Consider the following 14593-nt stretch of genomic DNA (forward strand, 5'->3'; position numbering starts at 1 on the left):
GGGCTTTGTATGGTTTTTGGCTTTGTTTTTAAAATGCACTTGCTCCATCCTTCTTTAATTTTTATTATTATTTTCTCTTTACCAAATAGATTTCACTTTTAAATGTTTTCTAAAATTTTATTTATAAGCAAATCTTACATCTTCTTAAAAAGCAGCCCCTTGAGCAGACTAGTCCATAAAAAAAAAAAGGATCTTTCAACTCAGAATAAAGAGAAAAATAATCTGAGTTGCATCAAAAGTCTGCTGAGGATTTAATAGCAGTACTGTGAGGAACCTAATATCACAGGACATCCTTGCTCCCATCACTACTGGTCTGGAAGAAAATGTTGCTATTGCAGCTCTAAACATTTATTGAATGATAATGAATTATTATTTTATTTATTTAAGAAAAGTCACAGTGTGAATCTTGGTGAAACAGTGGCAGAACTCTGAGGACTCACAGAGATCATCTGTATAAAGACATATATCCACAAAAGACTGATGTAAGAAAGCCAGATCAATAAGGGTCACATGAAAGTGAGAAGACAGATCTTATTTTTCCCTACATCTTCTCATGTGAAAAATAATTCCTATATTTCTTCTGCCTGTACAACCAGGCATTTTACAGGCTGGTGAAGTGAAATCTAAGTGTCCCACAGGCAACAGTCAGTGGAGTTGGACTTCTCACCTTGTGGGATATGATCAGATAAGGGAAGCTGAGAATTTGTCAGCTACATTTTTATAAAACCATATCTTATTTCATGTGACCGCAAAGGGTCACAGCAACATTCTGCTGTAACGGCAAAGAACAAGAGTTTCAGATCCTCACAGGTAAAAGCTGATATCTACTATGATTATGGAAAGCCCTACACTGAGGCTACCTGTGGATTAGAAAATAAGAAGAGGAAGGAAAAATGTAAACTGCTCAATTTTTTTTTTCTCATTGCTGCTGTGTTTCTACACTACCTATTTAATGATATGTAATTGATATTTATTTCATACATGACAGATGGGCATTGTACCGCATACAATATATATGGACAACTTCTACACAGAGTTAACAGGTGCATTTCTTCTACTAAGAAACCTCTGCAAACATGATACAGGGTTATTTTAGTTAGTTTGAAAGTAATTTCAAGTATTCATACCAATCATTGGGTTCTGCTGTGAATTTTAGAGGTTTTACTGTAATAGGTCCCACTTAAAATAAAATTAGCTCTCTACCCCTTGAGGCTCAGTAAAGACCACAAAGTCCAAAGAATCACAAAAGTATGAACACAAATGAAATCCTCCTAAGCTCAGTGAGATGTTAGCTATGGGTTACCTCAGGGATCAGTGCTAATTTGCAAGTGGAAAAACCATTATCATCAACAGAGGTGTATTAATTTTCATCTTTCAAGCAACTAGCCCTTCAAAACACTTCAATTACTAATGACTTAGAAAGCAGACTAAATTATATACAAAAATAAACAGCATTTTATGATAATAGATGTTTTCTTTTATGCTGGCATATATTATGGATAAATGTTGTTTGAGACATCAAAGACAAGCACTGGTGTCAAACTGAAATGTTGATTAGAGGCACAGATTACAAATTATTAACTGCTGCACTAATATGTGTCCAGGACTTGAAGTCACCATAGAAATTGAAAAACAGAAGGAGGAAGAAAAACACAAAAAATACCAGAATTTCCGTGCTCGAAGTGGTATATCACAAATGAAACCTTCAATACTAAAGGAGATAAATCCAGCAAAAAATAGTTAAGATCTTTCAGGAAATTATTCAGTCCCTTGTATAACACAATAGTAGTAGACCCTTTCAAAATCTAAAGTCAAAATCCACTCCCTCCTTATGAAATTAGGATGTCAAATTTTTAACAAAAATGAAACCGTTGGAAGAAAATTACCCAGATGAGCAAACCAAGACCGATACATTTGGGGACTGTGCTAATTGAATTCAAAACACCAAGAAACAGAGCAACAATGAACTACAAGGACAAAAGGAAACCAGAGCAGCAGACACTGCTAATGCCCCTGATTTGAATATAAAGTTGACTGGTCTTCAGAACCAACTCTGCTATGAACAACACTTGGCTTGTCACACCCATTCAGATGTTACAGGGAACACTTCTATGCCTATATAAGTATTCTGAAGTTACTGTACTGATCTCCATGGTATCCCAGAATCCAAGTCCTGCTTCAGGAGTCCTAGCATGCAACATTTTGGTAGAATACGCAGAAGAAAAAACCAACAATCGTATTTTCTCAAGAGCTGGTGAAGTTTATCATGAATGTGACTACGCTGAGCAAATAGCAAAGCAATTTTTTTTCAGAAATACAAACCAAAGGGATACCACACACATCTACCAACAGCATGAGCATAGTCTATTGAGTGTATTTGAAACAATCAAATATAACTCTTTCATTCTCTGACTCATTCTCTAATTTGGTCTGGAAAAGAAATACTGGAGATATTTGAATGACACCCATAACATTTCTCAAAATCACAATGAAGGTAAAAGTTGTTTTCATAAAATCATTCAAAGTCTCAAAACTTAGTTTCTTTCATTCCAATAGAAAATCCTATTGTCTATGACTTAATAGCTGGTTTTTTTTAAAATAATTTGTCTGTCTATGAAGGAAAGCATCACTGTTATTCAAAATAAAAAAAAAAAAAAGAGAAAACTCTTCTGTCTGGACAGCTCAGCAACGGGAATACCTGTTTCATACCACTGCATGACAGCAGGTTCACTTGCAATGTCTTTATATCTCACCCACAGAACACAAACCCTTTATATGACAAATAATATTTTAAAATTGTTGTTGTTGTTCTTTTGCCTTTTTTTTTTTCCAAATATGTTCTCATGTATAATATGAATTGCATTGCGGACAGCAGGGATTAATGGAAAGCTGAAAGCTTCTTACCAAGTACCCCAAGGCGATAGTTGACTGTGATGACTATCACATTCCCATAACTTGCTAGAACACTGCCATCATATAAATTTCCAGTGCCTTCCATGTAGGACCCTCCATGAATATACACCATCACAGGCTTAGGTCCCCCACTGTCCCGAATGTCTGGAAAAAATATTAAGACACGTTTTATCTCAAGAAAGTACCAAAGAAGATACATGCAATATTTTAATTTTTTTTTAGTGAGGTTATTTTTCTTGAAGTGTTTCTCAAGCAACATCTTTTACATTAAGGAAGTAGCCAGGTGGGCGTAAGTATTTCTTTGTGGCCTGTTCGTAACCAAAATTCCTATTTTGGAAACACTCTAGCTCAGCAAGGCAGAAGGGCATTGAAAATGGTAACACATTTACTCAAGTGCAGTGGGACAGTGATCTGAGTCTGTTCCTGCTGAATTGGATGTAAAATGTCTGCTAACATAAGTGTGAGCTCATTTCAGCTGAACACTTCTGAAAGCTTCCTCTCTCTGTCCTCTTAGCTAAGGGAAATTCAACACATTAAGATAAACAAGATTTCTGCTCATTGTTGATTGCTTCTAGCCCAGTAAGATCAGTAATTTGTAAAGTAGCTGTCTTTGGATGGGTCTGAAGTCTGAGTTCTCAAAAAGTACTTTAAAGATGTTTAACACTCAGACCTTGAATGAATATTATTTGTAATGTGGGTAACCTGAAGGTTAAGGTTCATAGATGGTTTTTAATTTCCTAAAGCATGAAAACTACTGTATACTTGAAAAAATAACTGCCTGGAACAGTGCTAATAACTCTGTGGTCAAAATAATTGTAATGTTCTCAAAGGTGACATCAAATGCAGGGAATAATTTTAAATCTTAGAAGCTCTGCCATTCTCTCCGACAACAAAATTAGATATTGTCATACTGTTTTGAGTTTAGATTTAGATATCCCTTCAGCCCCAAACAGTCCTATTTGCAAATTGATGCATCTACTCAGAATAAAATTTTGAATATATGAACACTACTGCTGCTCATGAGGAAAAGTTGTTCCTGAGTACCAATTCAAAACAGATAGTATGGGCTGATACACGATTTTTAAAGTTGGGGTTTTTTTCTGTTGGACAGAACAGAAAACATTTTCTGTAACACAGCTAATGTGTAAATTTAAACTCTTACATCTGGATTAAATTGCATCTTGATCTCATTTGCTGGGTACCTGAGCCTTTTCCACCACCCAAATCGTAATATGCTGTACAGTCCTTCAAAATCAAGAAAGACAATAGCGAGAGAGCACAGGAAAGTTTCCCAATGAGGAACTGTACTGAATATTCTGGTTGTCATTTTTTGTCGTTATGACAGTATTCAAGTGACTTCCCTGATTGCTGCCTTCAGCGTTTGAAAAAACCTCAGATGTGTTGTTTACCCCTTTGATTTGGAGAGATCTTAGTTAAGAAGCTTTCACTTAAGCTCTCGGTAGAATTGTTTGACTAGTTTCTAAAGCACTGTAAAGAACAGGTGAGGGCAGTTACACTAAAAGCCCTGCTTTTTGAACTCCCTGAGAAAGATCAGTGCAGACGTGTCTGTTTATAGAAAGCCAGTTGCTATTATTATTTTGATATTGATTCTAATTTGAAGAAAATGCCAAAACAGTCAAGATCAGAAATTGGATCTTCAATATTGGAAGTTGTAGAACAATCACTTATTCAAGACCAAAAGGATGATGAAAGGTTGTGCATGAAATAGCTTGTATTGCTCTCCTCACTTGAGCATTTAGCAAGGGCTTTCCAACATGCAATTTTTAGAGTGCAAAGCTGTGGAGATTATTTATCTTCATGGTCTATAGGATGGAATTATGAGCTTCTCAAATTTAAAATCTACACTGAGGAAAAAGTCTTTTCAAATTCATACACTGTTTTTAGTAGATGGTTTGTTCATAGTCTATTCTGGTTTTTTTCTTTTGATACAAATATGGAAGCAATAATAAATTATTAATCTGAAATCACTGTGTGACTGTTCCCAGCAGAAATTGTACACAGTTAATTGTATGCTTGATGGTAGCACAGGGGGAGACTGTCTCAGAATTCTTCTTTAATTAAAATGACATAGAATTACACAGCACCAACTGTGAACAGCAATGAAATGTTGGTAGCACTGGCCTGTTTATCTGGAAAATAATATTGGAATATTTAGAAAAGAATGGGCATCCTTTATCTGAGAATGGAAGCACACATTAATGAATAAAATCTCATATATAAAGAAGCGATTTCTGTCTATACCATACTTTTGTTATTTTCTACTAGTAATATTGCTGTAAAGATTACAGATAGATAAAAAAGGCTAATTTTCAGCTCTGCCTCTGTGCCGTGTCAGAGCAGATGACGTGAGGAATGAGTTTTCCTCATGCTGCTTTGACAAAGTCATAATTCTTAAGAGGAATCCCTTCTACAATAGAAAAATGGTGCTTCTGTGTGTTCTGGGCAATACTGTGCTACTGGAGACATCAGTGAGGTTGTGCAGCCTTCAGCTGAGGCTGGTGGGACTTTGGGCTATGATTTATACAAAATCTGTGCAGCTCTTCATGAGAGGAAGAGTCATCACTGCATTTTGGTCCGTGGTTTCATATCAGTTGCAGCCAGGAATATTTGAAAGGTACAAACATTCAGTTGGGAGAGTGTAGTTTAAGTACAGATGTTATTAACAGTGGATGTTATTAAATAATAAGATCAGAGGATGAGATCAAAAAAAATCAGACTTTAATCAAGAATTGATTCGTATCTTAAAGAGAACAAATATTCCCCTATGAAAACTCCCATCCTTTCAAACTAAACTGGAGGAAGTGTTAACACTCTGTGAGGAGAAAAATCTGTATTGGTACAAAAGCTGCAGAAAGACGCACTTTTCAAAAGTGTTTATTGAAGCTCAATGTCCAATTCAACAAAGAAAATAGCTGATGTTTTGGCACTCACACACTTTTCAAAACCTGACCATACATGATTTGATGCATCTTTCATTTTTTCCTAGTGCCTGCTATCAGTCCTTTTTGTGTGTGTGCTGGAGTGAGCTTAGGAAACTGTAGTTACATTTTCTCACACAGATTAATAGTTATCCATGGATGCAGATTAATAGTTATTTGTGGATGCAGCTCATTCTGAGCCTGAAGAATTGGGGTGTAAATGTAGTGTTTCTGCCAAGTGTAGATTTATAGACTGATTTAATTTAGTTGCGTTCTGCACTTTTTTGTTGCTTTTTATTAAGTATTGCTTTAATTAAAAAGCAGACAAATTCATATTTTCAAAGATATATGTCAGGATAGTGCTGTTCAAAATCCTTCTCAAATTCAACTCAGTTCTGTTTTTAGTCACACAGAAGATAGGTTTTGAGTGCTGTGATTTGTTTGGCTTTAAATTGCTAGTTCATAAAACATCTAAGTAGGTCTTACTGTACAGCAGAGAATGATCTTATTGATACTGCATATACTTTAACTTTCTTACAATTATTTCTATTATCTCCTCTCTTCTGTACCTTCTAATGTTTGTTGCATCTACTTTTTATGTTGCATCTTAATTATGTTACAGACAATTTCAGGCTCTCTTTTATTCTATGTTTGTTGCATCACACAACAGGGAATCGGGGTCTGACTGTGAATACCAGTCACAATTGTCATCTATAACAAAACATAATTACAGCTTCAGTCATTCAAAACTGATGTGAATTGGCCACGTGACTTAACAAGTATAATTGCAGGGAACAACAAAAATGGGAAAGGAAGAAAGCCTACCTGGAGACAACTTCACACAAAAAAAAATTAGTTTAGTGCTGATGTCACAAGCAGTGTTTTTCCAGATAAAATAAAAAATTTTGACAGTTTTAGAGTGTTAAGTAAATCTTGGGTTTTAAACATGAAACAGCACAAGAACAGTGCAAAATTTTATGATTGGCTGCTGCAAAACCTATGTGTTTCCTCAATAGAATGTAACATGATTTATGTGTAACTCTTCTATAAGCTTTTGTCAAAAATAGTTGCGTAGAGCATGGTACAAATCAGTGCTACTCTTAATCATTTTAAAGCCTCTTAACGGCATTTGACCTTTCAGTTCAAATCCATCAAATGCCTTATAAATGCACTACCATTTTAATAAGCAAGTGCACTTAGCGCTAATATGTAAACATCCATTAATGCCATGTTTTTAAAATGAGATATAAATCTAGATGTTCTGAGACTATTAAAGTAACTATTGAACTTCTGTTAGGAGTGGCAGCAAAGTTCTAGGTATGTTTTCTATTTTAAAATACCGCCTGCACCAACCAGGCTTCAGATAAATAGAATTATCTCTGTTTATTTTCCTATCAGTCAAACCAGGAGATCATTTTTGCACTCTCAAATTCTTAACTACCTTTACCTGAAAATATTTGAGATCCTGATGGAGGACTATATGAATGTATATCCTAACATAAAAAAGGCTAGTGCTTTTACAGGTAAGCATCTGGAGCAGATTCTCATTAGAGCAGGATCTCGATAGCCAGGTAGGTAGTAATTTTAAAATATTAAAAGATGATGGTTAGAAATGCAAAAGCTGACAGACTCTTCACTGTACAAACAGCGCTTGGCAGTGCTAAAAGTAGAATAGTGCCCTAAAGAGGTGCTTAAATTAAAGGTCTGTCAGAATTTTATTATGCATGTTTTTGAGTATTAATAAGATCATCACAAAAATCCAACACAATTTGAACTGAGTTTCTCAGTGTAAAGGCAAAATATAATCCGCAAAATTTAATGTGGAAGTGGTATTGGAAGCTCTGCTTGGGAGGGGAAATGACAGAACTCACAAGAATGGGTGACAGGATGAACAGGAACCACGAGTATGGCTACGTGTATCAGTCAACAGGCTCACCCAAAGTGGTAAGATCTGTGCTACCCCAGCCTGACTGGCACTCATTAGAGGCTCTAATTAAAGCTGGAGCATGTGGTTGCTTTGCTGGGTAGACAAATGTGTTCTGCTGTTTACTGATCTCTGAAGTCCGACAATGCGCAACCAGTGCCAGACGGAAAGATTGCTTCCCTCCCTATTTCTTACCATGACAGCTGAAGGCAGATGAAATGCTAAACTTGGCAACCCAGTCTATTTTAATACTAATGGAGTGATAGGGGTTTTTGGAGATCCTCAGTTCTGAAAAGTGCTCCTTTGAGCCAATGGCACTACAGTCTGTTAAGCATATGAAAAGACTTGTAGAGTATTCTGCATCATTAGCAATTTAAAATTTGAGTGGATTTTTGTTTGTTTTGATTTAAGACATTCTCTGGACCAAGAACTTCCTTTATTAAATGAAGTCCAACAGCTCCTATAAGACAGAGCATCAGACTGAATTATTAGAATCATCACAGTTACAGCCTGTGAGCAAAGAGCAGCATCTGTTCCTAATCTATCTCCTTTTCCAAAGGAGAAATCGAAAGGAGAAGGGAAGAGCAGAATCATCTAGAAATTACAGTGCACACCCCAGTTCTGAGACATGCACTCTCAGTTCCCTGCTTTACTACAGACATCGCGTCTACTTCCTCAAACTCAGCATCTGTATTCCTCATTCCTAAAAATGGAATAATAGCATTCCTCTATTGCAGAGGGATGCTGTGAGACTGAGTACATGAAAAACTGGGAGATGCTCAAATAGCATTGGGGATTAAATGAGGATCCAAGCTTGACAGATGGATGTGCCAGGTAAGGTGTGTACGACTGAGTGGTGGAAGAGAATTCATTTGTGAGTAATCTTCCATGGATATCTCATACACCTCTAACTACCTAGAAGTCCAAGTCTTATCCCAGAGTATACTGGCTGATTAATGATTTGTGTTGCCATATTTAAGTCATGTTTAGGATTTTAGTGGATAGGAACTTTGGGTGTAGAAGAGTCACTGTTTTTTTTCTATGGTCAAATTAAAGTCAAACTATTAGCTTATCAAAATTAAGATAAGACACGAAGACTAAAATATTTTACTTTTTAAAACTAAACCTTGTTTCTAGACTGGGGAAGGTACAGTTTATATAACTGCTGAGAAACTTGAAGTTAAATTTTGCATCTATACTAGATATTGCAAACCTGTATGTCAGCAAATAGGCAAATCCACCACTGCCATAAAAAGGGAAAGCCCCAGTGCTCACTGGTTGCAGGTGACAGTCTTGTATTTGGTGCCTGCTCGAGTAGTTCAATACTCATTGAAAAATAGGTAAGCAATTCAAGTGTAGATGTGAAAGGGTTAAAGAGAAACAAGAATGTATCCAGTCTGGGGGAAAAAGGCATTTATGTTTTTTCTGACTTTTCACCTATTTCACACTCATAGAATTTGAAAACACCTTCATTCTTTAAACAGCAAATTTGCAGATCATTAGCTGGTAATGTGCACTGCTGCCTTTGAGTCTTTTGAAAACAAAAATGAAAAATGATCTAATTAAGCCTGGTCTACTGGTTTGCAGCACATACCAGATATCCAAGTTTGATTACTGATTCCAGTGCTTGTGCCGACAAGGTTTGGACTACAAACTGTGGTAGTGACATGCAGCAGCAGATGGGAGTAGCATTATTGAACAGTGTTTTTAAATGAAATCTTCTAATCAAACTGTGATGTTTGAGTGACACAACACAAACTGCTCTCCAGGCATTTGATCCAAGAAGCAGCTATGGAAGATCTTTTTTTCAGAAAGGCATACTACAATAAACAGTTGCGAGATCTCTGGATTTCTTAATCCAGAGATCTTTCTAGGCATTTCAGAAATCACTGGATGTTGTTTATGTGCCATGGATTCTATGGTTATATGACACAGTTGTTATGCACTGTGTATAGCCCAGTCTCTCTAATATTCCAAGTTCATCATTCATTCAGTTTCGAATTTATTTTATTTTTCCACAGTATTAATTTGTAGAATTTTAGCCTGCATAAAATCTACCACAGTGCAAAAGGTGAAGGGTTTGACAGACAGGTTAGCAGAAAATTAGACAGCTAAGGTGACCTTTTGCTTTGCCTCTCTCTTTCCTGCTACTCGTACCCAAATACATATGACTAAGTTTTTGAACTCTTCAGTTCTACATGTGCAACAAGTGCTAGAGTTTCAATGTAGAAGAGCAGGTTCAAAAGCCGTGGGACATCTGATACTACTCCTCTTTTGGGAAATGCAGGGTCTCAGCAGACAGGGCTTCTAGCGACCTAGCAGACATCCCAGCGACCTTTAGTGTCTACTGATCATAAAAATTTAAATTTGCCCTGTCTCTGTGTGCCTCTCGGAAGCGGTAAAAGTCTAATTACTGCCTGCATTCTTCTATTGGCATGGAAAGGAGAACAAAACTGTCACTTGTACACCAGAGAAAATTAATCCCAGTCCTATAAATTACAGAGATTTATTAGTGTTGTAAATGTGTTTCTTCCCTTGTAGTTTGACTGCTGTGTTCTTGCAGCCCTTCTTCTCTCACCTACAATTGTCAATGTGGGAGACAGGTTTTCTCTGACATGGACACTTGTTCTCTGAAGACTGAGATCCCTGCTCTCTGATCCTAAGTACTAAACCACTTTCTGACAGCTACCACTCTCTGCTGAATTTCAGCAAACTGAGTAGTCTCTTTTAAGTGTGTCTAAGCAGAGAAGGACTCAACAAACGTTAAGCCATTAGCATTTGTCTTGGCAATTATACAGCAATTTAGGAGAGCTATTAAGGCCCACCGGGTGAATAACCCAAGTTTCAAATGCTCTCTTAAAATATATTGTTAAAACAAGACAAAGTAACTTTTACGGTTTCTAATTCAGTGTCACAGATCTTGGAGAATTCACAAGAATATCCCTTGCAATATTATGTCATGAACTAATGTAAAACTGTCTTGGCCTCATAAAGCTAAGAGGATCTGAATTATCCTAATTATCTCTGAATAATATGTGCCCTGATTTCAGCTGGGATAGAGTTAATTTTCTTCCTAGTACTGGTATGGTGCTGAGTTTTGCACTGAGGATGAGAATAATGTTGATCACACCCTAATGTTTTAGTTGTTGCTGAGCAGTGCTTACACTAAGTCAAGGACTTTTCAGCTTCTCATCCCACCAGCAAGTAGGCCAGGGTAGGGGCATAAGAAGTCAGGATGGGACACAGCCAGGACAGCTCATTCAAACAGGCCAAAGGGATATTCCATACCCTATGGCATCAGGTTCAGCATATAAACTAGGGGAAAGCTGTCCAGAGGTTGCTGTTTGGGAACTGCTGGGCATCAGTCAGTGTGTGGGAGCAATTACATTGTGCATCACGTGTTTTGTATATTCTCATTCTTTTACCATTATTATTACTAATGTTTTCATTTCATTTCTGTCCTATTAAACTGCCTTTATCTCAATTAATAATTTCACTTTTTTATTTCTTTCCCCAGTTCTCTCCCCCATCCAACTGGAGAGGAGAGAGCGACTGGGTGTCTGCTGGGTTAAACCACTACACACAAGACCTTTCAAAGGAGACTTTCAACTATTAAAATAATCAAACCTTGCAAATCCTGGGCCAGCTGGTGCACTTTCATTCATATGCTTAACATACACATTCAGTAGAGGATCATAAATCAGGCATTTATAAAATTGTGGGTTTATTTGTAAGTCTCTGTTCAGTTATTGGGCAAGAAGTTAAATGCTCATATTTGCCTTCCTTCATCTTTTGTGGTAAGACTCCATGTTTCTGTTTAAGTTAAATGGTTAATGTTCCATGTGAGGAAAAACTTCTTAATTAAAAGCCTTTCATATTACAAGTTAAATTTTATTTTAGTATCTGGCCAATCCCCCCCCCCCCCATTGTAAGAAGCAAGCAGCAACTCTACCAGTCCTATATGGTAATTTGTTTTACTCATTGACCATAAAACATACAAAGTATGTGTTTAAGATTCAGAATTTTGAAGCACATCTACTTGAAGGGATGAGACTGCTCAAGAAAAGAGCCCCTTGTTACCATTTTCATAGCCCTGAAAAAATATCAAATCTGCATTGCTTTATGATTAACAGACATAATTTATGAACAGAATAATATGCTTGACATTTCAAAGTTTTGATTTTACTTGGTAATAGGGTTTTCTAAGGGTCAGCTCAAGCAGATAGGCATCTTTGCATGCTTGTAGCAAACAGAAGGGATCAGATTTTTTTTAGTTTTAGTTTAGCTCCACAGAGCCTCACCAACAGCCAATATTGCTTGCCTCTACAGCTACCTCCCTTCTGTAGGGAGCTGGGGTAGCCTTTCATTTATTTATATTTTTTCATGGCAGTTTAAATTCGGAAAGGTTTGCATTTGGGTAAATTCAGTTGCTTAAGAGACACTTTTTAAGAATTTTCTGTATTTTTCCTTTTATAAACACAACATTGTATATGTTTATCAAACTGAGATCAGTCAGTGAAAAAAAGAAACATCTTTGTACTCGGTGAAATACATAGGGTTAGAAAACATGCAAAAAGGTGTACAGAGAAACTTTAAAAGAGTGTTAGTTTAAATAGTATGGACAAAATTCAGTCAAAAGGTGGGATGCAACATATCAAAAGTCCATTTCAAGAAAACAAAAAACCCTCCTTTTTAAATATTGTTACTGTTTTGTATCAAAACGTAGAACTTAACAACATTCTTTCTTTTAAAAAATTAAAAATATATATGTATAACAACAAGCAAGAAGACAAAACACATCAAAAATGGGAATAAAAAAAAAACTCTTCAAAAGAAGACAAGAAGTCAAAAAAAGAGGGGAGAAAAAAGATTTTCAGGGATCCTTGTCATGCAAATCAGTTTGGCGGCAAAAAATACCTTCATCTTCAGCACCGTCATTATCACCTAAATCATCTGTCTGTTTCTTTGTAAGGGGACCTAGGATTAAGAACGGAGAAAATGGAGGAAAAAAGACAATTCAAGAATATACAAGACTGAGGAAAAAAACAGTGAATATTAAATTCCCATGGACGTTTCAAGAAAAACATTTGCAGGGAGGGAAATCTTAGTTAATAACAACCAATTTTTCATTACGTTTTTCAAACATTACAGCAAAACCTTCCCAGGGGGTATAGCTATTAGAAACATCTAGCACAAGAATCAGAGTGCCCAGTGTTTTATTGTTTTTAAATGAAGAATCAAAGCTTGTTTACTAAAAGCATACCCCGCCATAAACTATATTTATCTACTTCATTTAATTGTTTTTTTCCTGTTGCTGTTATTAGGAACAGTGGAGACAAGAACTGCCAAATTACCTCTTGCATTTGATGCAATAAGGTGGTTAATAAATGTCTTGACAGTTAGTTAAAACAATATTTTTTGTGAAATGCTAATTCACATTTTCAATTCAACCATTTAAGCTCATGCTTTATAAAGATAAGCACAGGTTTGACTTAATTTTTGACACTCTCATTATATTTTCTTTTAAATAGAACCATAGATACCCTTGAAACCTTTGACTGCCTCCTGAGATATTTGTAAACAAACATGAAAATCCACTTGCAAACCAGAAACAAGAGTGAAATCCTAGACCAGCTGAAGACAATGACTTTTGCCATTGATTTCAATGGGGCCAGGGTTTCATGCACAGTATACAAAAAAATTGTATTGAATGTAGAATTGAAGTTTTAGCTTGGGCGAGGCATACAGTTTCATAATTCCTTATCTCTATGAAAGGATGATGAGACAAAAATCTTCTATGCCCAACACCTTTATCATTAAAAAGTATTAATAGATTAATCATATTTTCCAGTGGAAAAAATTCCCACTCCTTTACTGAGTAATAAAAATATGCATCAGAAGGAAAGTCAAAGGCCATTCTGAAAATATTTCCAGTCATATATTTTACACACTTACGCACAAACAAAAGACAGTTGGAACTCAGCATTATCTTTCCTTTTTTTTCAGAGCTCTCTCATTTCCATGACATTCTGTAATTTGCATGCGAGAAAGCAATCAGTACGAACACAGGGCTAAGTAACAACAGAAAAGAAAAAGCCAGCCAAGCACAGAGTAGAAAACAAGAACTTCCTCATGCATAAAATAGCAATAGACAAAAACAACAACAAAAAAGAGATGAACAGTATGTGTTGATATTTGCAGTAGATGTAGGCAAGAGACATGCATTAAATCTAAGAACTGCGGAGTATTAAAACGTGTATTTAAAAAGCTCTCTCTGTCTCTGTTATTTTACAGGATATTAGTCATTCAGCATTAAACTCGTCATTTATAGGCAAAATACCATGTATTTGAGTGATGCATTTTTTTAAAAAAAATCATAAAATGTTTTTACCAGGTGCATGGATTTGAGAAACAGAAAAAAACCCATGAAGTACCGCGAAACTTTAACTGTGAATGTAGGAACCGGACCGTATTATTGAATACCTTAATTGCTACCTCAGTCAGAAGTATAGTTTTAAACTCATTCTAAACACAGAACACTAGAATTATACATCATAAGTTAAACAGGAGCATTTTTACAGTCACACCTGCAGCAATCACTCTCTTTAGTAGAAAACCTCAGTGATGCAACAGTATTTTCCTAATACAAGCCTTAAATATAATCTTTACAATATATGGTATCTGGATAATGTCCCCTATCCAAACACACACATTCAGAAGTCTCACTGCCCATCATTCTCATACCATAGCAACATTACTTCTAAAAAAAATAAAATTAAAAAAATCAAAGACGTATGCAAAGAATAACAATAATTTC

General features: G+C 36.0%; 1 protein-coding gene across 10 annotated transcripts in view; it reads right to left on the reverse strand.

The window, feature by feature from the left end:
- NLGN1 (neuroligin 1) overlaps positions 1 to 14593 on the reverse strand; it is a 384404-nt gene that overhangs the window by 192611 nt on the left and 177200 nt on the right. For 6 of the 10 annotated variants that reach the window (XM_017827782.1, XM_017827783.1, XM_017827787.1 and 3 more), the window contains 2 exons: positions 12694 to 12753; positions 2905 to 3057 (listed from right to left, as the gene is read on the reverse strand). The exons of 1 other annotated variant lie outside the window; for it this stretch is intronic. In XM_017827782.1, the coding sequence (XP_017683271.1) occupies positions 2905 to 3057; positions 12694 to 12753 (213 nt within the window). The remainder of the gene's footprint in view (positions 1 to 2904; positions 3058 to 12693; positions 12754 to 14593) is intronic. 3 more of the 10 variants (XM_017827789.1, XM_017827788.1, XM_017827786.1) reach the window with 1 other exon arrangement.

The sequence above is a fragment of the Lepidothrix coronata genome, unplaced genomic scaffold (assembly GCF_001604755.1).
Source record: "Lepidothrix coronata isolate B3197 unplaced genomic scaffold, Lepidothrix_coronata-1.0 Scaffold142, whole genome shotgun sequence".
Taxonomy (NCBI): domain Eukaryota; kingdom Metazoa; phylum Chordata; class Aves; order Passeriformes; family Pipridae; genus Lepidothrix; species Lepidothrix coronata.